Genomic DNA, 27,307 nt, shown 5'->3' with positions numbered 1-27,307 from the left:
GGGAAAAAAGCATTGGAAACCGTTCAAATGTTGAAGACCGCTTACAAAGATGACGCTATGTGTCAAGCTCAAGTTTACTCGTGGTTCACCCGCTTTAAAAATGCTGAAATGTCAATTGATGATCAACCGCGTTCTGGATGCCCGTCGACTTCCTGAACAGACGAAAGAGTCCAAAAATTAAAAAAAAATAATAAAAAAAAAATCAACGAGCTCGTGCGTGAAGATCGACAACAAACCATTGAGGGACTCGAAGAGTTGTCTGGAGTGAGTTGGGGCTCGATTCAGTGAATTTTATCGGAGGATTTGGACATGTCACGGGTCGCTGCAAAGTTCGTGCCGCGGCTCTTGACTGATCAACAGAGAGTGTCGCATCGAAACATGCCATGCCATGAAAGAACATGCCGAAACCAACCCAGAATTTTTTTTCTAAAATTATTACGGGATTTGAGTCTTGATGCTATGCTTACGTCCCGGAAACCAAACAACAATCAAGCCACTGGAAGACACCATCCTCGCCCCGCGCCAAAAAGGCGCGTCAAGTTAAGTCCAATGTGAAGACAATGGTCATTTGTTTTTTCGATTCAAAAGGGATTGTGCACTCGGAATTCGTTCCAACAGGTCAGACCGTCAACCAGATTTTCTAATTGAGGGTTCTCAAGAGGTTGTGCAACAGTGTGCGGTGAAAAAGGCCTGAAATGTGGTAGTCTGGTGATTGGTTTCTCCACCACGACAATGCCTCAGCCCACACCGCCATCTCTGTGACCACTTTCATGGCAAGAAACGGCATGGCTGTCTTGCCCCACCCACCCTATTCATCCGATATGGATCCCAGTGACTTTTGTATTCCCACGAATGAAGAGAAACCTCAAGGGAAAGCGTTTCGCCGATGTGGAGGAGGTGAAGAGGGAAACGACGGAGGCGCTTGCAGACATCAAAGTAGATGAGTTTAAAAAATGTTTTGAGCAATGGCAGACGAGATTTGACAAGTGTATTGCCGCTAAAGGAGAGAACTATGAAGGAGATTGAAGGAATTTTGTACAAAAAAATAAATACATGCTTCAAAAACAACTTTTCTGGAAACTTTTGGGTCCCCCCTGGTATGAATGGCAAGCACAGACTAGGCATGTGTACACTAAAGTAGTCAGACGCACACACCCTTACCTGGAGGTAGTCTCCTGGAAAATACAAAGTAGATCAATTTCAACATCGTCCAGGATATTACATCCATATTTACTTCTGTATTCACCCTAGGGCACTGATGGTGTACCTTTTAAAGACCGAGGGCCCAAACTGCACCCCAAAGCCAACTAAGGGCGGGTTCACACCTGCAGGTTTTTTCGATGCAAAAGGGATTGTGCACTCGGTCTTCTGCCTGAGAAACTGGACAGGAGACGGAAACCCGGCAGTCAGTTTTCAAACCCATTCACTTGAATGGGTTTGCAAAGTGTCCACCCATGAGCGTCTTCTGCCTCTCCGTGGCAAAATTTTTTTTTTTTTTTTTTTTTTTTTTAAGTGGACACAAAGTCGAACATACAGGACTTTGTGTCTCGTTTAAAAAAATTTTTAAAAAAAGTTTTGCCAGAGACCAGAAGACGCTCACGGGCGGACACTGACTGCCGAGTTTCCGTCTCCTGTCCAGGTTCTTGGGCAGAAGATGGAAACTCACAAAGCGGAGATCAGGCACAGGTGCGATCCCTCTCTAATTTATCGCAAAGTGCCAACGCAACAATTTAACCTGAATGCAGACAATTACAGACTCGCTAAATATGGTCGTGTGAATGGGGCTTTACAGAGCTTTCAATGATACAAAATAAGTTTGTACTGCTTTGTTTGGAATGAATTTGAACAATTAATGTTCACTATTTACATTGCGTAGGATATGTTTTATAGGGACTGCAATGTTATTATTACTATATTATGTCTGCTATAAAACAGATCCTGTGTAATATTAATAAGAACACAGTACAATTTGCTCCACAGTGATCCCCCAAACAGTACAATTTGCTCCACAGTGATCCCCACACAGTACAATCCACTAGGAAGTGGCCCCACACAGTACAATTTGCTCCACAGATGGGTGCCCACAGAGAGGGCTCCCAATGTCCCCTGTGGCACACGTGCCATAGGTTCGCCATCACGGCCCTAGGGTATGAATGAAGATCGTAGGACAATGTTTAATGAAGAGATGAGCGAACACTATTCGAAACGGCCATTTCAAATAGCACACGCCCATAGGAATGAATGGAAGCGGCCAGCACGCAGCCTTTGCCAACGGCCTGCCGCTTAACCCCCTGTGTGCCAGCTTTGTCCATTCATTCCTATGGGTGCATGCTATTCGAAACGGGAGTTTCGAATAGTGTTCGCTCATCTCTATTAATGAACCTAAAAACTTTCATGCAGCAACCAGATGCCATCACATCTCCAAGTGCTAATTGCCCTGCTTGTGGGCATTAACATGAGGTTGAGACTGTAAAAAGGTAGTATCCTAGAACGCCGTCAGGTTACGTCAAGCTGCTCAGCACAAACCATTCCGCTATGCACTGTGTTAGTACTGGATGTGGATGAAAACTTGCAAAAATAACGCAACGTCCAGTGTACAGCCTCAGCCACCCGAAGAACGCCCAGGTCAAACCAATGATCAAGGAAAAATTTGTTAGATTATTCCAGTATTAGCATTTCTTAGCACATACCGTAACGATAACCTAGCGCTACAATATCCGATCCCACCGCTACAATGGATAGAGCGTATAAAAAAAATAAAACCCAGAAACATCACTATTCTTAAATATGGTTTAATACTTTTCTCCATTTCTGTACATCACAACACCAAGTTATTACTGCTTGGGAACACTCATTTCAGGATATATAAGGTTAAGAATTGTACCCCATTTTATTTGTACATATATGTATATGATGTGCCACTGAAAAGAACACATTAAAGAAATACAAAAAATTTGGCATCATTTCCAAATATAGCAAAAAGGAAGAAAGCTACCATGTTAATTGTGTGTCTGAAGTAGAACACCTTCCTAAATCAAATGCAAATTTACATCCATTTTTTTTTCTTAGAAACTTTAGAACAGGCCCATGTACAACAGCATTATGCAAACTGTCATTTCGGAAATAGAGACACTGCAAAATACTTATTTTGGAAGCCATTAGAACTACAAAATAAGTCATGGGGGGGCTGTCTTTAAAAGGACAGATAAGATTCCACCTACATTAGTCTATGCGGCGGGAAAGAAAAAGTCAAATTTTATTTTTCAAGAGATTTGGGTTAAGTTTAAAGGGATCCTATCATTGGATACCCTTTTTTTTTCTGACTAACACGTAGGGATAGCCTTAAGAAAGGTTATTCTTCTCCTACCTTTAGATGTCTTCTCCGCGCCGCCGTTTGGTAGAAAGCCAGGTTTTCTTCAGTATGCAAATGAGTTCTCTCACAGCATTGGGGGCGGTCCCCAGTGCTCAAACAGCACTGGGGGCGTCCCCAATGCTGCGAGAGAACTCTCCAGCGACGCCTCTATCTTCTTCTGGAACGCCCTCTCCCTGTGTCTTCTTCCGTCCTGGGTTTCAATCTTCTAAGCCTCGGGCAGAGTTGACTGCGCATGCCCAGGCCACAAGAAAATGGCCACTTACATAGTAAGCAGGTGTACGCGGCCATTTTCTTGTGGCCCGGGCATGTGCAGTCGGCTCAAGGCCTAGAAGATTGAAACCCAGGACAGTAGAAGACACAGGGAGAGGGCCTTTCAGAATAAGAGAGAGTTCTCTCGCAGCATGGTGGACACCCCTATTGCTGTTTGAGCACTTGGGCCCGCCCCCAGTGCTGCGAGAGAACTCATTTGCATACCGAAGAAAACCCGGATGTCTACCGAAAAGGTAGGAGAAGAATAGCCTTTCTTAAGGCTATCAATACGTGTTAGCCAATGATAGGATCCCTTTAATCTTTAGAGAAATGGGCCGACAATATGGAAAGAACCAAATGCTCTCTTATGCAAAAAAAATAAAAAATTAAGAAAAAAAAATACGGTATGTATATCCCAATTTCAGCGTCAGGTTATTACAGAAGCACAATGGCAAATTAAAATGATTCGTGTCGGACTCTTACTGACCTATCAACAGGAAAAAGTCTGTACGAGGGGGGAAGAAAAACTCACCGGAAAAAAAAACAAAGGAAAAAAAAAAAAAAAAAAGTTCAAAGACTTATGTGTTTTGCATATATCAATTGATCACTTTATTAGGATACCGTGTGGGCTGGGAAGGAAGGCGACCACCCACACACTCCATACTTTGTCAGTAGATGTTTGGTTACGAGCACTCAGGGCTGCTGGAAAGCGTGATTAGTGTGCGCGGTGCTATATGCATGCTGTGTGCCGTTTTTACAGGATCATGCAGGGATATATCATCGTCATCACTGACCCTGTAAATAAGGTTACGTTCTACCCTTTCATCTTAATGCTAAGGTCGTACTTACATTTGGGTGCCTTTCCGTCCACTGATGTCTCTAGCGGATCAATGGACCCCGTCTGCTACAAACCAGAACTTACATAGCACATAGAGAGTACAAGAGGACTGTCGAAGGTCTGATTTGCTGTATACATTGTATAGGTTTAGTGTGAGGTCATCCATTCTTTATTTTGAAAAAATCAAACATATTAGAAATGGATAGCGGAACAATGTGTTATTTTCCCCCCGACATAAAATAAAATAAAAAAAAAAAAAAAAAAAAAAGGACGCGTAATGGTGTCTGAACTTTCACTGATCTCGGAAGCAAAACTAAATTGCCTGTCTAGAAAGATAAAATGAAAAGAAAACATTTTTCTTAAAATACAAGATGAACTGATTTCTTGGTAAGTAAAAACGGATTCTGTCGAACATGTCCAAGTGGCATGAGGAAATCTTGCAGCTGCGTTTTACCATCATGACAAAAAAAAAAGAAAAAAAAAAGTTTTCATTTTTTCTTATCCAATGCTTAGAGGCAAAGTATTGGAAAATGTTCAAATTCTAAGGCAAGGACCAATTTTTTTTTTTATTTTTTTTATTTTCCACCGTAAATCATCTTCTTGGGTTGGATGCTGGAGGGTTAGGCACATTCTGCCAGACCCATCTCGACTACCTAGTAGTCATCCAGGTCAAAGAATTCATCGTCTCCTCCTTGGTACTCCATTCCTTGAAAATCAACTCTGTACCTCAAGATTCCTGAAATAAAAATAAGGTCTTAGCAAAACATGTGAATGGAAAAAAAAACACTTCTAGTCACTAAATCAACATCAGGCTAAGCGAAGATCACTCCGCACAGAGAACTTAATGATCCTGAGTCTTTCTTTTCTTCTTAGTTACTATGACTCCTAGTATCTCTTCTATCTGCTTGTATGTGTTCTTTCTTGTAATATATTACATATTATCCATCCATACTGTATCTAATGCTGCTGTAAACTCACTGAATTTCCTCATGGTGGGACTATTAAAGGATCTTATCTTAAAGGGATCCTATCATACAAACAAATTTTTTCTTAGGAGATGAATAGCCTTTCTTAAGGCTATTCCGACGTGTTACTACCTTTCGTTGTCTTCTCTCGCAGCACTGGGGGCCGTCCCCAATGCTGCCAGAGAACTCTCCAGCGCCGCCTCCATCTTCGTCAGGAACGTCCTCTTCATCTTTTTCCGGCACATGTCTCAGACTTCTAGGCCTCGGGCAGAGTCGACTGCGCATGCCCACAGGCCACGAGAAAATGGCCGCTTACAATACTGGGTAAGCAGCAATTTTTTTGTGGCCTGTGGGCATACGCAGTCGGCTCTGCCCAAGGCCTAGAAGTCTGAGACCTGCGCTGGAGAAAGAAGATGAAAAGGATGTTCCTGATGAAGATGGAGAGAGTTCTCTGGCAGCATTGGGGACACCCCAGTGCTGCGAGAGAACTAATTTGCATATAGACAAGAACCGGGATTTCTACAGAATAGCGGCGTGGAGAAGAGAACAAAAGGTAAGAGATGAATAGCCTTTCTTAAAGCTATTCCATCGTGTTACTAAGGAAAAAAATGTGTTTGTATCATAGGATCCCTTTAAAGGGATCCTATCATTGGATACCCGTTTTGTTTTTCTAATTAGCACGTAGGAATAGCCTTAAGAAAGGCTATTCTTTTACCTTTAGATGTCTTCTCCGCGCCGCTGTTCAGTAGAAATCCGGGTTTTCTTCGGTATGCAATGCCTCCATCTTCTCCGGAACGACCTCTACCTGTGTCTTCTTCCATCCTGGGTTTCAATCTTCTAGGCCTCGGACTGAGCCGACTGCGCATGCCAGTGGCCACAACAAAATGGCTGCTTACTCAGTAAGCTGTGTAAGCACCCAATTTCTTGTAGCCGCTTACACAGCTTACTGAGTAAGCAGCCATTTTTCTTGTGGCCGCGGGCATGCGCAGTCGGCTCTGCCTGAGGCTTAGAAGATTGAAACCCAGGACGGAAGACGACGCAGGGAGAGGGCATTCCAGAAGAAGATGGAGGCGGCGCTGGAGAGTTCTCTCGCAGCATTGGGGACGCCCCAGTGCTGTGAGAGAACTCATTTGCATACCAAAACAAAAACAGATTTCTACCAAACGGCGGCACGGAGAAGACATCGAAGGCTATTCCTACGTGTTATTCAGGGAAAAAAAGGGTATCCAATGATAGGATCCCTTTAAACATTACTCAGTGTGAACTGAGAACAGGAGGGATGTTGCGAAAACATAGCCTGAAACACGCCAGCATTCTTCTATATACCTCACACCAGTGCCTTTATGGACACTTTTCCCCTATATAAAGGTTGTGCCCAATTGCCAAATTCCCCCAGTGATCAGGGGGACTACAGACCGACTCTGCTTGATTGCTTACCCAAGATTCATCTCTATATTCAGCGTCACACACAGACCTCTATGGAGAAGGGAGGATGGAGGAGGATGAGGAGGCTGCTGGTTGGTTAATAAATCATTATTACCTCATTCTGTGCACTGGTAGCCTAGTATCTAACAATACAAGAGGTGTATGGTGCACACTCTGATCGTGGACCCAGCAGCTACGGCCCACTCAGGTTCTGAGACCGCACCAATTGCAGACCAATAAACAAATCAACATGCCATGGTCAGATTACAGCTCTCCCTGTGGCAGGGCTCAATAGCAATGTTATGATTTCACCATAGACTACTATGTAATGATCAGAGGTGCAAGTCTATATCCTACTAATATTATAAATGTGAAAGTTTGTGTGTTTGTTAGTCAATCAAGCAAAAACGGCTGAATATATTTTTATCCCGGGAAATGACATGGCTTCACGACTGTTATGAATTTATGTTCACGTACTATATTACACTGCACCTGCAGCAGCTTATGTCAGGTCCCAGGGCTCTCTGTGTAAACACACGCCAACCGTCAGTGTACAAACATTTGCATATTATCTGATCTGCAACAGGCACTGCAGACAAAGTGACACGGGCAAACACCTTTCATCCAAATTGGCAGTTTGTCAATTTTAAACATGCTGGGAAAAAGATATTCTAATTTGTCGCAAACATGCATTATATGGCGTCAAAGCGAGCTGCTGAGATGTCGGAACAATTACAGGCACGGTGCGAAGAACAACTTGAGCTGCTGAAACGCCGGACCAGGCGGATCATCAACACCATCAACACGCTCATTATATGGCTTCCCAGCAAGCTGCTGAGATGCTGGAACAATCCTGGGCACAGCCCGAGGAATGCACTCAGTGACTGGCCAGCTTCACAGTTGTCGAAATGCCGAGCAGGTGGATCATCAACCCCAACAACACGCTCATTATATGGCGTCCCAGCGAGATGCCGGAACAATCCCAGGCACGGTGTGAGGAATAAGTTCTGCAGCAGGACAGCTTGAGAGCTGCCAAAACGCTGGAGCAGGCATACCATTGACGGGAGCAATTTGCTGAATATAGGCAGATCCTCAACACCAATAACACATAGACGAAGTCTCAAACAGAGGCTAGTTATATAATAAAACACACAGAAACTGTTTCATACTAAGCTTGAAAAAGCACCTGAGAGGTGCCAAACAATTGTCGCTGCTGTTTTTCATCTCTGCATGCCTCTCTCCCGCTGTTGTTTTTAATGAAGTGGAATAAAGCCTAAAAAGTTTTAAGGACGCCTTAGGTGAGGGCCCATATTATTTCTATTTTTTTGCTGTGGACTATATTAGATAATATTTATTATACTTTTTAAGCCCAAAATTACCCCCTTTCACTGGCGAACATAAAAACATGAAGGAAAATATAAAATAAATTTTAAAAAAAATTAGGTATCCCCCATGTCCAAAATATTTATCCCATATGGTAAGTGCTGTAACAGTAGCTGCACGAGGTGCTATAACTATTTGATTTCAGTAGCCCCTCAGGCGTCACTCATAACCTGAATATATGTCTTACAGCAACAGACCAAACCTTCAAAACCTTCACGTTCATTTACCTCCGATCCCACCGAATCCTTTGACAAACTGAGATCCTTCTTGTGACTTGTCTGTAACAATCTCCAGTGTTGCTCCAAATTTTTTGTAGTTGTTAGCAAACCATTCTAGTAGAGGCATGCTTTCTATCAGTTCATGTTCTTGTCCAGTCTGGAAGAGAAAGACATCAGATATTTAAGTAGGTAGAGGAAAAAGCGCTCAGTTTGGGGTTTACTTTTGATTTTTACATGTTATTCACCGATTATTACTCAGTTTCCTCCCACACTCCAAAGACATACCGATAGGGAATGTAGATTGTAAGCCCAATATGGGGCAGTAACTGAAAATCTAAAGTGCTGCAGAATATGTTGGCTGTATGCGCCAAGCAAGATAAAACTTTCCTAGAGGCAGCCATATTGGAGACCAGTAGAGAAAGTCGTGTACACTTTAATGAACTGAACCAAAGTGGATATGTGGGGGGACAGCTATTGCTCCAAAAAGGTAAGCAGCAATGCCCTCATTGCTCCAAAGGGCACATTACAGAGCTTAAATTCCACATCAAGCACCAACACTACTGATCTTGTTGCTCAGGAACAGCGGGGGCTAGAGAGAAAATTCCTCTGTACCAGAATCAGTGGAGCAGCGCCTATCAACAGATGCCAAGAACTTGAACTGGAATGAATTGAAGAGTCTCAGACCCTAGAAAATTCCTGTATTCATGGTTGTATTCAATGACAGCCAATTAAAGACAAAAGGCTGTCACCAGTAAGAAGTTTGGCAAAAATCTTTAACACTGCAAAATTTTCATAAATTTATTTTTACAGATGGTTTAACTTAAAGGGATCCAATCATTGGATACCCCTTTTTTTTCTGACTAACAAGTAGAAATAGCCTTAAGGCAGGCTATTCTTCTCCACGCTGCCGTTTGGTAGAAATCCTGGTTTTCTTTGGTATGCAAATGAGTTGTCTCGCAGCACTGGGGGCGGTCCTCAGCACTCAAACCGCACTGGGGGCGTCCCCAATGCTGCAAGGGAACTCTCCAGCAACGCCTCTATCTTTTTCTGGAACGCGCTCTCTGCACATCTTCTTCCTTCCTGGGTTTCAATCTTCTAGGCCTCGGGCCGAGGAGACTGTGCATGCCCGGGCCAGCTTACTGTGTAAGCGGCCATTTTTCTTGTGGCCTGGGCATGCACAGTTGTCTGTTCCTGAGGCCTAGAAGATTGAAACCCAGGACGGAAGAAGACGAAGGGAGAGTGTGTTCCAGAAGAAGATGGAGGCATTGCTGGAGAGTTCCCTTGCAACATTGGGGACGCCCCCAGTGCTGTTTGAGTGCTGAGGACTGCCCCCAGTGCTGTAAGAGAACTCATTAGCATACCGAAGAAAACCTGGATTTCTACCGAACAGTGGCACGGAGAAGACATCTAAAGGAAGGAGAAGAATAGTCTTTCTTAAAGAGGACCTTTCACCACTTTTGGGCACATGCAGTGTTATATACTGCCAGAAAGCCGACAGTGCGCTGATTTCAGCGCACTGTCGGCTTTCCCGATCTGTGCCCGGTGTAAAGAGCTTACGGTGCCGGTACCGTAGTGCTCTATGGTCAGAAGGGCGTTTCTGACCATTAGCCAGAGACGTCCTTCTGCCTCGCGGCGCCAATCACGCTGTGCTGTGGAGCGGGGAGGAACGCCCCCTCCCTCTGCTCACAGCGCTCGTCCATAGACGAGCATTATCAGGAGCGGGAGGGGGGAGTTCCTCCCCGCTCATACAGTACAGCGCGATTGGCGCCTCCAGGCAGAAGGACGTCTCTGGCTAATGGTCAGAAACGCCCTACTGACCATAGAGAAACTACGGTACCGGCACCGTAAGCTCTTTACACCGGGCACAGATCGGGAAAGCCGACAGTGCGCTGAACTCAGTGCACTGTCGGCTTTCTGGCAGTATATAACACTGCATGTGCCCAAAAGTGGTGAAAGGTCCTCTTTAAGGCTATTGCTACGTGTTAGAAAAAAAAAAGGGTATCCAATGCTAGGATCCCTTTAAATCTGAAGTCTACAAATCTAATTATGGTCATTTGTGAGAATACCCCTTTAAGGTAGTGGAACCAAGCTTTCCACAATGCTACAACCATAATTCTACTTTACTTTGCACATCTCTTTACAAGTTTAGCGTTTATTTTCCTAGTTACGCGTCTCTGTTCCCGGTGGTCAGGCGTTTACCAGCTCACACATAGCGTACCTCTTTGTCAGTGAAGTGCGATTTGTCTTTTTCTTGTTCCGGTGTTAGGTAAAGAACTTTCTCTTCTAGAAGGGCGAGAGACAAGGCAAAAGTCAGTCTTCCGTTAGTGCTCAATGTGGCCTTTAAAAATTTTCTTTATCAAGGAAGGAAAAAAGAAAAAAAAAAAAGAAAAAATACCTTCGGAGCCATTACATCGTAAGACATATCTCATGATATCCAGGTTCTCGTATACTATCAGAATTTCCACTGCTCCCATTTCCAATGCCTTTAGGGTGTCTTCAACCCCAAAACAGTACTTCCCCGTGTCCTGACTGATTTCATCAAAGTATCTTCCTGTTAAGGGATCAAATCGACTTTAAGTCACGACATAATACAATGGGCATAATAGGATAACGCAACAAGGAGTGGCAACCAACCTACTGACCATACAAGTCACAGCTTATCTTTGCAAAGTAGGCGCTTTGCGTGATCAGTGTCAAATGAATGGGAAACCTAATACAGAATAATGATTCTCTTATGAAAACCTTCCACTTGTGGTTGCCATGTATAGGTACGGCAGCAAACACACACATGACAAATGTGACAATCAAACATCCAAGTTTCTCTATGGGGGGGGGGGGGGGGGGGAGAGTGCCGAAAGTTTACAATTGTATTATTTACATCTAGACGGTCTATATACTTCTTACCTATTAGCTTCTTTTCTTGGATAAATTTCACATTTGAAAGGACTTCTGTCGATAGTTCAATGGCTTGGTTAAAACCATTCTCTCCGCCGTAAGAGATATCTACTAGCTTCAGAACTTTGGATTGCAATCGCTAGGGAGAAGCGAAACGTTTACAGTCAATTAAAAGCAGACGATCTACATTCACAAGAGTGGGCATGTATACAGGTGTGATGGCATCTTACTCTGTTAGAGTGCCTATAGGGCTAGTGTTATATGGTGCTGTTGTAATACTACCAAAGGATACAAGCTCACAATACTGTATATAACTGTAGCGACCCTTTGGTTCAGGAATGACTGTGCATGCCTGGGCCACAAGAAAATGGCCGCTTACACCAGTTTACTGTGTAAGCAGCCATTTTCTTGTGGCCGCGGGCATGCGCAGTCGGCTCTTCCCGAGGCCTAGAAGATTGAAACCCAGGACGGAAGACAACTCAGGGATGGAGGCGTCGCTGGAGAGTTCTCTCGCAGCATTGGGGACGCCCACAGTGCTGCGAGGGAACTCATTTGCATACCGAAGAAAACCCAGATTTCTACCGAACAGCGGTGCGGAGAAGACATCTAAAGGTAGGAGAAGAATAGCCTTTCTTAAGGCTATTCCTACGTGTATCCCTTTGATACGCAACTTAGAATAATAAAAAAAAAAAAATCCTCCTTTTCTGACAGCTACTACCTCGTATTCAAACTTCTGACAGTGTCTGTATCCAATTGCTGGTGTCAGTCTGTAACGTGTATGGCACGCACCAAGCCTCAGCAACAATGAACTTTAACCGTAATAAACCTCTTACCTGATCAAACATATCAGACTGACTTAGCTCCGTTTTGAAGTCAGCTGATCCAGCCAACACGAGACCGGCTACGTTCACTTTGTCACCAGAAATGAACAGCTGCACAGCAGTTTCTGCTACTTTCCTGACGTAGTTGTGACGTTTTTCCATTCTTAGACGTGCAAAACGCAAAGCAGACTGCCCTCCTCTGCCTGTAGGAGGAAAAATAAATAAATGAAATTATAGAAGAATACAGAAAAATCCAAGTATATCTCAATGTATCCTGGCCCCCTACTTCATTCTTCCCTGCTGGTACAGTACACACCAGCAACACACAGAAGTGAATGGAGCAGCCAGGATGAGAGCCCATATCTGCACAACTGTATTAAAGCATTCCTAGCTAGATTTAAAGGGATCCTTATTGGTGTTGGTGGTTTGAGAAAAAGACATTCCTGGAGAGCCTTTAAAGAGGTTATTCTACTACTACCTTCTTTTTCTTCCCGCCGTTCCGTTGTAATCCTGGCTAATTACATTATGTATCTCAGCCCACCGAGCACCCTGGGCATTCCCCAGGGCCTGCGAACACCCCAACGTCATACCTTTGACGTCCCTCCATTGCTTGTGCCCCGTCTGACCCTCCTCCTCCCTGGATGTTCCCCCTGCTACATCGCGCTGCTGCATTTGAATTCTTGGACATGTGCGGTTCCGCTCTGTTCAGAGTTGTACTGTGCATGCCCAAGCGCCATTTTGTTGTAGCTCAGCATACTGCTCAGTACGCTGTTCTATGGCGAGCTACACCAAAATGGCGCTTGGACGCCCGATAATGCGCATGCCCAAGCACCATTTTGGTGTAGATCGCTATAAAACAGCAGACTGAGCAGTATGCAGAGTTCTATACCGAGCAACAACAAAATGGCGCTCAGGCATGCGCAGTACCGCCCTGAACGGAGCGGGACTGCGCATGCTCAAGAAGTCAAATGCAGCAGTGCAATCTGGCAGGAATAACAACGAGGGAGGAGGAGGGTCAGACAGGGCACAAGCAATGGAGGGGCGTCAATAAAGGGTGTTTGGTGGGCCATCCAATAATGTCTATCTCAAAACCACTGACACCAATGATAGAATGCCTTTAATTCAGCAGAGATTTAAGTGAAAGTTGGGACTGAGAGTATAGCTCCCCAAAGCAGAGAAATCTGCAAACATTCTCTTTCACGATACAGCCAGGTTACTATCTAGCCTTCCCCTGACAGAAAGGATTCCATCCATTCTATAGACTGCTTTATAAGCTCTCTCACCCATTCCCCACTCCTCTCCACAGACTATTTTAAACAAATCTGCTTGTATATATCAATCAAATAAAAGTAGAGAAGTAAACACACAGGCACTTTAATAAACTACACTGCAAGGTGCCCCCTACTGGTTTATGAACGGTGCCAATTTTGTGTTGCAGATTTTATTTTTCACTGCAGTTTTTATTCCGTAGCTACATACCGGATTTATACCTTTAACAATGTACAAAGTAAACATATAATTCTATAAATCTGTAGTTTATGAATATTATCCCCATTGATGGTAACACCGCTTACCGTGCTTCTTTGGAAGATCCACAGTGAATTTGTGCAGCACTTCTCTTGTGTTTCCTTGTAGAGTTCCAAAAAGAGCTCCACTGCCATCTATTACTATAAAGCCAAACTTGCTGTCATCAGAAAGTAGAGCTGTAAGAGCCTGAAAAAACACATTAACATTAAATACCATTCAATGGATTATTCCCATCAAACAGAACCTTTCTGCAAAACTCCAATCATAACATACACTCTACAATACAAAGCCAACTACGGTAGCTATATCCCTACAGCAGTCAATAAAGTACCGTAGTACCGTGGACTATAAGACGCACCCAGGTTTTAGAGGAGAAAAATAGGGAAAAAAAATTTTCAGGCAAAAAATGGTAAAATATTTAATATATGGGAGTTGTAGTTTTGGAACAGCTGCAAGGCCACATTGACAGGTGACCCTGCAGCTGTACGGGGATGTATAGGGCGTTTTTTTTGTGGGGCCAGGTGTACTTTTTAGATATACCATTTTGGGGAATGTTTATTGCTTAGATCACCTTTTATTTAATTCAGAGGCAAAACAGAGAGAAAAGCACTTTTGATTTTGACGTTCACTGTACATAAAAATATTAGTAGACCGGGCATTTTCAGACACAGGGATACCTAATGTATATGTTTCACAGTAATGTTATACTTTTATATGTATTCTAGGGAAAGGAGGTGAACTTTTATTTATTTTATTTTTTAATTATATTTTTTTAAGTGTGTTTTTTTTTTTTTTTTTTTTTTACTATTTTAATATCCCCCGCCTAGGGGGCTTGAACCTGCAATCATTTGATTGCAAGTCCCATAGACGGCAATACAAGTGTATTGCCGTCTATGGGAGATTCTATACATTACTATCGCGGAGGGTCATAGACCAGCCGCGATAGTAATATATATCTATGACAGGCCTGGGAGCCTTCATTAGGCTCCCGGCTGTCATCGGAACAGGCCGGCTCCTGCGGCCTCGCCTTGCAGGAGCCGGCCTGCATCGCTAAAGGTATGGGGCCGGGGGGGGGGCTAACTAACTGTCGGGACCTGCGGAGGAGCAGTGGGTTTGCAGCATGGCCGCGCTACTGCCACCGCTGGTTTTCTTCAGCGGCAGTAGCGCGGCAATCCGCAGGCCCCGGCAGCTAAGACACTCCCCGGCATCCGCCGGTCTATTACAGCAGATGCCGGGGACTGTCTTAGCTGCCGGGGCCTGCGGATTGCCGCGCTACTGCCGCTGAAGAAAACCAGCGGTGGCAGTAGCGCGGCCATGCTGCAAACCCACATACAGACTATAAGACGCACCCTCATTTTCCTCCGAAATTTGGGGGAAAAAAAATGCGTCTTATAGTCCGAAAAATACGGTAGCTAGTCTAAGATTTAGTAAGAGAGTGGACTATCATGGAGGACTATCATGAACGTCAGATCTTCCAACACATACTCAGCTGTACAGAACATTATCCAACTAGCATTGTGAAGGTAAACCTTGCTTATAGGGATCCTATCATTAAAATGCTATTTTTCTGACTAACACGTAGGAATAGCCATTCTTCTCCTCCCTTTAGATGTCTTCTCCACACCGCCATTCAGTAGAAATCCGGGTTTTCTTCGGTATGCAAAGGAGTTCTCTGGCAGCACTGGGGGCGAGCCCCAACGCTCAAACAGTACTGGGAGCGTCCCCAATGCTCAGAGAAATCTCCAGCTCCATCTTCGTCTGGAACAACCTCCCCTGTGTCTTCTTCCGGCGTTGGGGTCAAACTTCTACACAAGCACAGCCAGCTCTGCCATCCGGCCGAGCCAACTGCACATGCCCGCATTTTTTTTTATTTTTTGAAGACGCTTACGCTCTGTACTCTGTTAAACAAAAGAAGTGTACCGCACAAGCGCAGTAAGCTCACGTAAGCAGCCACAAAAAAAAAAAAAAAAACGGCTGCAGGCATGTGCAGTCGGCTCTACCAGAACCGACTGTGCATGTACAGAAGTTTAACCACCAGCGCCAGAAGAAGACACAGGGAGAGGCCGTTCCACACAAAGATGGAGGCGGCGCTGGAGAGTTCACTCGTAGCATTGGGGACGCACCCAGTGCTGTTTGAGCACTGAGGACTGCCCACAGTGCTGTGAGAGAGCTCATTAGCATACCGAAGAAAACCCGGATTTCTACCGAACGGCAGCGCGGAGAAGACATCTAAAAGTAGCCAGAAAAAATAGCATTTTAATGAAAGGATCCCTTTAAAGCTTAACTAAAATTTGGAAGAACATCATTTCCTGGCAGTATTTGCATCATTAATACATTTTGTAATATACTTTATTGGCTCCTTTATGTGAAATCCTGCATATCTTTACTCTATTCTTTATACCACAAGCATTGTAAAATGGCATCTATGAAAGTTCCAGAGACATAATCACTAGTTGTAAATATATTGATACATCTATATGTAGATGCAGATGCTGCCAGTCCCGTGTTCCCAACTGATATTTCGGAAAGTGATGCCAGAAGCAAGTGTCAATGTTTTATAATGACCGAGATAGGGCTGAACAATTCATTGTGAACTAATCAAAAGTCAGCTCAACTGATGAACGTGAACTTAGCCACATTGATTATTCTGTGTGCCATGCTTTGTAGTGTGAGAAAATCAGAGCACTAACCAATGTGCGGCCCCTTACTCTTACACCATGTGTCACTAGGTGTAGCTCTACTATAGCAGAGTATTACCGTATATACTAGAGTATAAGCCGACCCGAGTATAAGCCGAGGCCCCCAATTTTATCACAAAAAAAAAACCAAAAAAAAAAAAACAGGAAAACTTATTGACTCGAGTATAGGTGGGGGGGGGGGGGGATGCAGCAGCTACTGGAAAATGTTAAAAAATAAAATGGTCGGAGTTTTTTGGTGCAGCAGATGCTGTGTGCTGGGGAAGGGGAGGGGGTGTTTTGGTTGTCTGTCTGGCCCTTCCCTGAGCTTGAGGACTGGGTTTTTACTTTGGCTTATGCTCGAGTATATACGGTAATACATTAAACATACAAGCTTACTCCCACAGATCTGAGATAAGGCAACGACTCATAAAACCTGACAAATGAAGTGAATACAAAACTGAACAAGTCTCAAGGCCTCACCTCTGTATGAAATTTGTTGTCGCATAAATACAAAGATGTGTTGATTGGTTTGAAAGGCTCAAAGTCAATGTTCACTTTCTTCTCCTTTCCTTCTTCTGTTACAATTGTTCCACAGTAAACCACTAAGCCATTTGGTGGTACTGAAAGAAAACACTTGTGTCGTCAGATGGGCATAATGAAAAGCAAAGCCAAGTTTCGCATTGACATCATTGCGAGTCAGACTATGGCGAGACTAGTGCGACAGTTCGGGACTCCGTTCCCCATTCCACTTCAAAATATACAAAAGATAAAAGTCCTACAAGGAGGACTTAGCTCTATGCGGATTTCAGGTAATAAATCCAGCAGAACCAATCAGTCAGGGGTAGGGAACTTTCGGCTCTCCAGCTGTTGCAAAACTACAACTCCCAGCATGCATACTGGCTCTGCTGTTCCTGGAACTCCCATGGAAGTGAATGGAGCATGCTGGGAGTTGTAGTTTCACAGCAGCTGGAGAGCCAAAGGTTCCCTACTCCTGGGATAGAAGATAAATACTGTATTGGTGGGGATTTGACCACTAAGACCCCCACTGGCTCCAGAAACGGGGACTATATTCATATTTCATATTCAGCCTGGCCATCATGTCACTTGGTTAATGGACAAAACCCAAGCTCCCATTCACTCTACAAGGAGTGCAGAATATAGCAGAGTGCTTTACCCCAACTATCTCCAGCACGCCCACTGAAGTCAATGGGAACATCATCCAGCAAGTGACAGACCTACAACCAACCTGAATGTGCAGTGCAGGAGGAAAACCGCCCCGTTGCTGAGATTTACGGGGGTCTTAATGGTCAGAGCCCCCACTGATCAGGTGATCATATTTAAAAGTGTACTGGAAAAAATTATTGGGGTGCAAACAATTATTTGATGAACAACAAGTAGGCAAGAACCCCCCAATCTGCTTACCTTTATTATAGAGCTTAAGCCTCTGTTGGACAGATGTAATTGCTCCCAGGACAGACAGACGGTTCACACGTGACTTGATGTTAGATGCTGTACCAAACTCATCTGCCAACATCTTGGCCACTCTTGAAATTTGGTCTTTGGGAGGAATGATCAAAGAGATCATGCTGGTGCCATTTCTGGAATGAGACGGTTTTAAGACTTTAGTATGCACATTGAGCACATGGACTTGATGTGATGGCTCCGCAGGGCAGGGCAATAGTCACAGCCAGTTTTGGGTGGAGTCAAAAAAAAAAAAAAAGTACCTTATATACTCGAGTATAAGCTGACCCGAATATAAGCCGAGGTCCCTAAATTTACCACAAAAAAATGGGAAAACTTATTGACTCGAGTATAAGCCGAGGGGGGGGGGAATGCAGCAGCTACTGGAAAATTTCAAAAATTAAAATGGTCGGAGTTTTTGGGTGCAGTAGATGCTGGGGAAGGGGAGGGGGTGTTTTGGTTGTCTGTCTGCCCCGTCCCTGAGCTTGAGGACTGGGGTTTTTCCCCCCCACTTGGAATTCAGCCTGGCTGAATATAGGGGATCTGCAGTGCTCCTATTAACCCCTTCCCGATGGAACAGGAGCACTGCAGCTCCCCTATATTCAGTAGACCGGGCACTGTCAGACACAGGGATACCTAATGTGTATGTGTGTCACAGTCATTTTCTACTTTTATATGTATTCTAGGGAAAGGAGGGATTTACAACTTATCTTTTTATTTTTTTTTTAAAGCTTTTTTCCCCACTATTTTAGGGGAGAATCTATACATTGATATTGTGGCTGGTCATAGACCCCCTCCCTAAAAAAAAATATAAATATATATATATTTTTATTTTTTTTTTGCTGACTCAAGTATAAGCCGAGGGGGGCTTTTTCAGCACAAAAACAATGTTGAAAAACTAGGCTTATACTCGAGTATATACGGTATATCTTACCAATTCCAGCACATCAGAGTGCAATCAGTTATGCACTTACCTCTACGGAGGCCTCCAATTTATTCTGTTCAGATAGGACAGGACATGCTCTATTTTTATCGGAACAGAATAACGGATGTTAGAGTCACACTGGCTATTAGTTCTACGTTGTAGGGTTATAGGTTGGACTTGATGGACTAATGTCTTTATCCAACCTCATCAACTATGTAACTATGTTGCTTGGGACCCAAAAGATGGAGACCCTGTTCACATAAAAAGCAGTTATCTGCAGACCCCCATAGACTATAATGGGACCCACCCGGTTTCTGCCAGTTTTAGGGCAAGTTCACACGGGGGGTTTTGGTCAGGATTTTGAAGCCATATCTGCCTCAAAACCCTGACCAAAAAGACGTCTCCCATTGAAATCAATGGGAGCCGGTCCGTTCTTTTTTCCGGGAGTCGTTTGTTCTGGACACGCTCATTCTTCAGGCCGATTCGCCTCGCGACATCTGCCTGAAGACACTCCCTCCCGACTAGGCCTATTCATTTGGGCCTAATCCGGAGCAGAGTGGGCGACTGTGCACCGGCATCCAGTCACAGCTACCCGTATTTTGGTCCGGAACCTAAGGCGGAGGACCAAAAAAAAAAAAACCCTGTGTGAACTTACCCTTATACTGAAACCAGCAGAAAGAAGAGTCCGCCTTGCAGTACTTTTCTCTCCACCGATTTTCAGCAGAATCTCTAGTGATGTCTCATATGGAGACTCCAACACAAGTGTAAATCTAGCATTAGTATGAAGTAACGTATAGACTCCATCAGCAGCCAAAGTCTGTGCAAATAGTTCCAGTAACCAGCAGTAACCAGCAGCAGGTCATAAAGCCACACACTATGTGGAGAAAGTTACAGGGACACATCCCATTCAATTATTCTGTGACACCTGCAGACCATTCCCTTTTTTCCATAGAAAAATTTGGAAGTGTAATAATTAAATAGTGCAGACTTAGCGTGCAACTAATTTTTTGAGAGAAATTTATCAAGCAAAGTCAAAATCTGGACAGTGGAGGTCACAAGCTCACACCGATCCGCAGGTCATCCCTGTTCTATATTTCGTCCATTTAGCACGAGAGGGGCTATACTACAGACCTTCAGTGTAACAAAGGGGGTTGGACAAATTTGACCATGTTCCACAGAAAGTGTAGCTTCCTTTGACAATGAGCTGAAATTGTTGAAGACTCTGCTGCCATATAGGGATTGTAACACAAACAAGTGACACAACAGTGTGTATGGACTGACACTTATCTCCATATTCACAGGATAAGACTAAGGCAAGGTTCACACCTTCGCACCAAACCAGTTCTGTGGTCAGTCGAAAGATCATAAAAACTGATAGAGGCAGAAGCCCCACGTGGTGTAAATGCCGGTATGAACGCAGCGTTTTACAGTAGATGGGAGTCTCGCGAACCTTGTGGGAAAATTATGTCTCACCCCTCGTTCACATCTGCATTTGGATTCCATCCAAGGGGGTCCACATGGGGATCCCTGAACGGAATACCAAACGCAACTGCAAGCGCTGTGCTGTAAAAGGACACAGACCCCAAAGACTATAATGGGATCCGTGTGCTTACCGCCAGATGTCCACATGATTCGTGAGGGCAGTGCGCGGGGTCCGTGTGCTTTTACAACATAGCGCTTGCAATTGCGTTTGTATTCCGTTCGGGGGGTCTCCATGCGGACTCTCCCCAGACAGAATACAAAAGCAGATGTGAATGAACCCCTACTTGGTGCCTTAGCCTAGAACGGGTTATTAATAGAGAGGAGCGAGTACTGCTCGCATAGAAATGAATGGAAGTAGCCAGCACGCGGGGGGTTAAGCGGCCGGCCACTGTCAAAGCGGAAGTACCAGGTGCATCCATTCATTTCTATGGAGCGTGCTGTTCAGATCAAGTTTGAAATGGAGGGGGGAGGGTGAGATGGATTTGCTGAAAACCGATACTGACACAGTTTGTCAGATACCCACTGACAGATCCAACAAAAGAGATGCATTATGATATACGCTGTGAAAGTTTGTGTGTTGGGGAGGGGGGGGGGGTGTTGTAGTTTTTTTTTAGATTGATTCACAACAGGAGGATACTGGGGGGGGGGGGGGGTGAAGAAGTGGGATCGCAACGCTCCTGCAGCGTCAGGAGTAGAGCAATGCTGCGACCCCGGCCTCCGCTGTGCTAATACAGCGGTGTCAGGTATGTAAAGCTAATCGCGACCGCTCTGCTGCAGAGTGGTCGCCATACCAATATGCGGAGGACCGAAGCTAACTCCTGCAATCAGAATGCAATCAGATTCCGGGCATTATAACAAAGTGTAAAAACAACCCTGGGGCCGGTCCCCACCGGCCCCATACCTTTGATGTTGCAGGCTGGCTCCTGTGCGGCGGGGACGCAGGAGACGACCTGTTCTTGTGACAGCCGGGAGCCTACTGAAGGTTTCCAGGCCTGTGATAGCGATATTACTACTGTGACTGATCTATCACCAGCCGCAATAGTAATGTACAGGATCTCCACTTGTATTGCCATCTATGTAACTTGCAATCAAATGATTGCAGGTTCAAGCCCCTAGATGGGAGCTAATAAAAAAATAAAAAATTAAAATAAATAAAAGTTGTAAATCCCTCCTTTTCCTAGAATACATATAAAAGTAGAAAATTACTGTGATGCACATATACATTAGGAATCCCTATGTCCGAAAATGTCCGGCCTACTCATAAAATATTTTTCCTGTACGGTGAACGTCAAAATCAAAAGTGCCAAACCGCCAATTTTTTCCTGTTTTGCCTCTGATTTAAATAAAGCAATAGACATTCCCCAAAATGGTACAACTACGGTAAATCTGGCCCCGTCAGATTGTCCGTGCAAAAAAAAAAAAAAAAAAAACGGTTATGCAGGCGGAGAGGCCACATACGGACACCGGTGGTTTGCTTTACAACCCATTCATTCATTAACAAGTCGTTGCCTGTCCAGTTTCTCCAGGGTTTAGGACGGAAACCCTGGGGCGGACAGCGGCGGTAGTGTGAACCCTCCTTTACAGAAAAGATGGTTCAGGACTGGAAAGCAGATAAAAAAAAGCATTAAAGAGTATACTAAGGAGTAAGTGTGCATTAAGTAGAGCTACCCTACAGAAGAGGGGTCGTCTTATATGCCCAGTCGTCTTATACAATGGACCCTTCAATGCAGCGTGCTTCTAGGTATTGAGTTTTTTTTCTAGGCTTTTTTTTTTTTCGCACATAAGCTCCTCTATAGAGAGGAAGAAAAAAAAACAAAAAAAAAAAAAAAACACCAAATGATGAAAATATACTTTAAAAAGCCACTGAAAAACACACCTATACGACGGCAAGAGGGGGAGGGCTTCAGTTATCATATATCCCACATTTATGCAAGAAATGTCTCTGAACGACGTCACAAACCATCCGCTCTATTAGCCATGTGCTTGTCTCCTCCAGCCATAGCAAGCCAAACGTTTCTGCTGCAAAACTCAGATTATAATTATCAAGGGCCCTGCAGAAATGAGCGATATCCCCGCTCTCCCGCCAACAGGTTTGTACATATGTGCTGTATGGGTGTAGCCATCAGCGGAGCTACAGATCCCATTGTTATATATATATATATAATATTATACCAGCATATGTAATACATACACTCCACATCTAAGAAAAAACAAACACTGCAATTGCAAGAGACTATACATCACGCTGCATACTTTTCTCAGGAAGGTGCTGGTATGTAGAGGTTAACTACAGTACGCCATGGCGGGAGAGGACGCCCACTATTATTTACATACAAGGTCATACAACTTTACTAATGTGTTTTCCGTGCGGTGTCCACACGAGTCACGCAGAGAAGAGCAGTTCATGAAGTATTTTCCTCTCCAAATGACATGTGCGGAGACCACGCGCAGAAAACACGGACCCCATTATAGTCTATGGGGTCCGTGTGCTTTCATAAGCTCACCACTTGTCAATGCGTTCGGTATTCTGTTCGGGGAGCCAGACACGCCGAACGGAATACCGAACGCAGATGTGAACCGGGCCTAGATGATCACAAAAAAATTACACAAAAATTATTTATGCCATTAACAACAACCTGCCACATATCACAGCCTGCGCCAAAACATAGCACCTCCATACAGACATTACAATGGTTATCCGGCTTTATATGATCAAGGTCCCATTGTTGGGATAGGACATGAACTTTAGATTGGAGGGGGCCGACTGCCAGAATGGCCGCAGGTCAGTTGTTTCCCTGTGACTACAACAGCTGCAGAGCTCCCTCCCTGTCATTTTAACAGAAGCCACAGCGATTACTGCAACGACGCTGCAACTCTCACCGGTATAGGGCGACCGCTTATCTGCAGTGGAGGCAGCAGTCTGTGTCCCAATGATCTAAAACTGATATTATACAGATAACATGAATTCTAAGAAACTATAACAAACAAAAAAAACTCAACCACCAAAGACCCCCCTCCCTTTGTTAAAATAGAAGTGGGACAACCCCCAATCCACTTTAGTCAATCATTTTGTATATCAGTACAGACGCTAAAAGTGAAGGGTAAAAGGCCCTGGAAGGTGGAACCAGAATATCAAGTGATGGGCAACACGGTGGCTCAGTGGTTAGCACTGCAGCCTTGCCGCACTGGAGTCCTGGGTTCGAATCCCGCCAGGAACAACATCTGCAAGGAGTTTGTATGTTCTCCCCATGTTTGTGTGGATTTCCTCCATAATACAAAGACATACTGATAGGGAAAAATGTACACTGTGAATACTATATGGGGCTCACAATCTACATTTAAAAAAATAATAAATAATAATAATAATATCAAGTGATGGGTGAAGTAGAAGAAGGGGTTTCTAGGACCGGTATTGAGGACCTATAGCCACAATACAGGTCCCTGTCACATGTGCGCCTTCTGCTGACAGCTAAAGATCGCCTAATGATATCTTGGTGGAGTCAGAGAAGTTGCTGATATTTTCATTTTTTTTCTTCTTCAACCAGAGCACAGGCCATTATTTAGGCCTCTAAGACTTTAAGCCCAACTACAGAGAGACTTGGAGAGTCTGCCATCCTATGACTAATATAAGAACCAATATGGTGTTTGTCCACAGCATGACATCATGTTTCATGACTAAGACTTGTTCACAACAACAACCTTTGTATTCCTCTGGGTGCGATGCATGCAGCAGTGGCAGGGAGAGCTTGCAGTTTACCACGACTTGCAATTGTCACAAGTGTCACCTCTACCGCAACAGACCACAAACGTTACCTGCGGCCACTAATCTATGTGTAAAAGAGGAGATGACAGCAGATACTTTCCCTACAAGTCTATACATTCACTAACCTTACTGAAAAGATATACTGAGGATAGATTGTCACTAGAGATGAGCGAGTATTATTCGATCGAATACCTCCCCGCCATAGGTATGCGTGAAAGCGGCCGAACACCAAGGGGTTAAACGCATCAATATTCGATGTGCTTAACCCCTTGGTGTTCGGCCACTTACACGCATACCTATGGCGGGGAGGTATTCGATTGAATAATACTCGCTCATCTCTAGCTATCACTATTAGATTGGAGACGTCCGCTTCACAGACCATACAATGTCTATATGTATATGCAATGGTTACAATGACACATTAGTTATTTTGCCTGTATGAAGCTCAGTCCCATTCAAGTGAATACGGCTGAGCTGCAATACCCAGCGTCGGACGAGAAGTTGCAGCGCTCAACTGTATACTATAGTCTCTTGACACTGCTGGCTGTGTGGGTGCCCGCTGTCAGATCTCCAGTGATCTAAAATATTGACCTAATATACTAATCAATAATATATACAAATGTATCAGGGGCTGGGCAATAGTTGCATTAAAAAAAAGTTGCAATTTTATTCAAGCTCATGGGCAATTCTCAATTTTAACCTGTTTTTGCTTAAGCTGAGCAAGTTGGCATAAAGGGAGACGTCAGGTATATTTTATATAGGCTTCCTCATCCTAAAACCGAACTACAGTGAAGAAGCTTGTGATCCCAGTCTGCGGCAGTACGATAAAGTCATTAGGAATATATAAGACGATAGGACCGGGTTATCACCATTTCTTTTTTTTTTTAAATGTAGATTGGAAGCCCCATATAGGGATCACAATGTACATTTTTTTGTCTTTGTAGTACGGGAGGAAATCCATGCAAATACGGACAGAACATACAAACTCCTTGCAGATGTTGTTCCTGGCGAGATTCGAACCCAGGACTCCAGCGCTGCAAGGCTGCAGTGCTAACCACTGAGCCACCGTGTTGCCCCAACATAATTTCATGACTAATGAACATCAGAATGATTCTTGAAAATGGTATATTAAGGGCTCAGTTCACATCTGCGTTCAGGTTTCCGTTGTGGGAGTCCGCTTAGGGTCCCCCCTGAATGGAAACCTATTCGCATTAAAAAGTGGTTAACTGGGAAACCTGTGGACCCCATAGGGGTCTGTGTCGTTTCCGGAGGAAACATTTGGAGAGAAAAGTGCTGCTTACAGGAGTTTTCTCTCTGCATGTTTCATGTGGAAACCACACGGACCCCATTATAGTCTATGAGGTCAGCGGGTTTCCCGGGTAACCGCTTTTTAATGCAGATAGGGGGGTCCCCAAGTGTACCCGAATGCAGACATGAACAGGGCCTAAGTTGATTTGATTATTTGCACAGCCCTTGTTGGAACCTAAAAAAACAGAATTAACCCGCTTCCATCCTGCACCAATCCAGCACTGGTTCGCTAGCAGACCCTGGACGCTGTATAAGCACATAACTGCGGCAGCTAAAAAGTGGTGTCGAGGGTAGAGATGAGCGAATAGTATTCGAAACTCTAGTTCCCATAGGAATGTATGGAAGCGGCCGAACACCAAGGGGTTAAGCGCCGGCCGCTTCCATTCATTCCTATAGGAGCGAGGTATTCGAGGTGCTAGAGTTTCGAATACTATTCGCCCATCTCTAGTCAAGGGTCAGGGGTCACATACACCGACATCACCCAGCAGTCTGGTCACTGACTCAGAGAGGTGCGCCATTGTTGACAGCTTGTAAACAGATTAAAATGGTAGGGGGTCAAAGGGAAGGGGTCAAAGGGTAGGGTGGGGGGTATACAGCATTTGTGTCTAATCTAACTTCCCATAACCTGACGCTCGCCACCCCAATCCGTCAGCTTTCTGCCCACGGCCCGCACAGGTAGAGGAGGTTTCATCCTCGTGTCCATGCCGGATTATAATATTCCTATTTCAAAGACTGAGCCACAGCCATCTAATCTTTGCAAACAGGGATTAAGACTGCATTGTAATCCCTACAAAGGGGAAATGGAGACGAAAATCCCCAAAGTGTCAGAAATAAAGCGTCAGTGTACAGGATGTCAGCCTAGGGCGCTGATCACACTGGTAACATGTGGTGCGGCTGAGACGCAGGAGGCGCAGCCTGGACATGCCGAGGCCTCCGAGCCGGGGACTGTCATGGCTGCAGCCGCCTCTCTCACTCACTCACCCTCTGGCCGCCTCTAAGCTTTTGATCAGCTTCTTGATCTTCCAGATTTCCACATTCCTGTCTGCCGCACTCGGATCGTCCGCCATCTTCTCTCCTCCTCCTGTCTGAAGCCGAAAGCTGCCCAACAAGAAAAGCCAACGGTTGGTCACAGCACGCCCGCGATGACACAGTGCGAGGCCTTGCCTCCTCCGGGCTCCTGTGGCACCGCGGCGCGCTCCTTACCTGTCCCCTTATCCCGGCTTTCAGTCTAGACCACGACGTCCGATCTCAATGGAGTCAGCCCCAGCTCCCAGAAGTGACGTACAAACCGGCTTCTTTCTTCGCCGCGGCTGCTGCATGTGTTGCAATCCAAGCTTGCTCACATGGGGTAAGCGACGTCACTTCCTGCCGCCGCCAGCACCTCGCGCCGCCATTGGACGAGCGAGTGGAAATAAGGCAGAAGCTGATTGGCCGTGACGGCGGCCTCACGGGTGACACCTAGTGGCTGTTGCGGCTTAGAGCGTTGGCGGAGTCCTTCACGTGTGGTGCAGCTGCTGTGTAGGACAAGGCCCGAGCGTCCATGCAGGGAGGGACGGCGGTCTAGGCAATAGGATGTGCAAGATGGAGACGCTTTGTGTCGGGGATTTACCTCAGACAGTGTCATTACAAGAGTGGCCTGCAGCCATAGCAGGGGGCGCCATAGCTAATAGCACACTGCCCCACCCCTGTATTCATGTGTTCATCACTCTCCATTATGGTTCAGTCACTTCTTTAGGGGAACTCTGCACCTGGTCAGACCACCAGCAGGGGGGTAACTAAAGTCCTGCAAACAGAACCCCTACCCAAACTCCCCGGCTTATTCCTCATAGCATTGGTTATGGGGGTGCGGCGGTGCCCCATAAACTTAGCAGAGATATAGCTGTAGTATACAGTGAGTAGGTACACAAAGCTGAAGGCTGCGGCTCTGACAACCAGCTCTTCCTGATTCACATCTGCGTTAGGGCGAGTCCAAATGAGGACCCCCCTCCGAATGGGC

General features: G+C 44.9%; 1 protein-coding gene across 1 annotated transcript; it reads right to left on the bottom strand.

Annotated features, from left to right (window-relative positions):
* Positions 1-3,762: 3,762 nt before the first annotated feature.
* Positions 3,763-26,671, bottom strand: ETF1 (eukaryotic translation termination factor 1). Its single transcript, XM_075275031.1, has 11 exons — positions 26,515-26,671; positions 26,293-26,409; positions 17,795-17,970; positions 16,853-16,992; positions 13,742-13,880; positions 12,180-12,370; positions 11,356-11,485; positions 10,847-11,002; positions 10,670-10,734; positions 8,461-8,608; positions 3,763-5,196 (listed from the first exon to the last, which is right to left on the bottom strand). Exons 2-11 carry the CDS (start codon positions 26,376-26,378, stop codon positions 5,114-5,116), a joined length of 1,314 nt encoding a protein of 437 aa, XP_075131132.1. The 5' UTR covers positions 26,379-26,409; positions 26,515-26,671; the 3' UTR covers positions 3,763-5,113.
* Positions 26,672-27,307: the final 636 nt, after the last annotated feature.

This window comes from Leptodactylus fuscus, chromosome 5, assembly GCF_031893055.1.
Source record: "Leptodactylus fuscus isolate aLepFus1 chromosome 5, aLepFus1.hap2, whole genome shotgun sequence".
Classification (NCBI taxonomy): domain Eukaryota; kingdom Metazoa; phylum Chordata; class Amphibia; order Anura; family Leptodactylidae; genus Leptodactylus; species Leptodactylus fuscus.
Note: the sequence above shows the minus strand (reverse complement) of the source record. Positions and strands in the feature narration are given on the sequence as shown.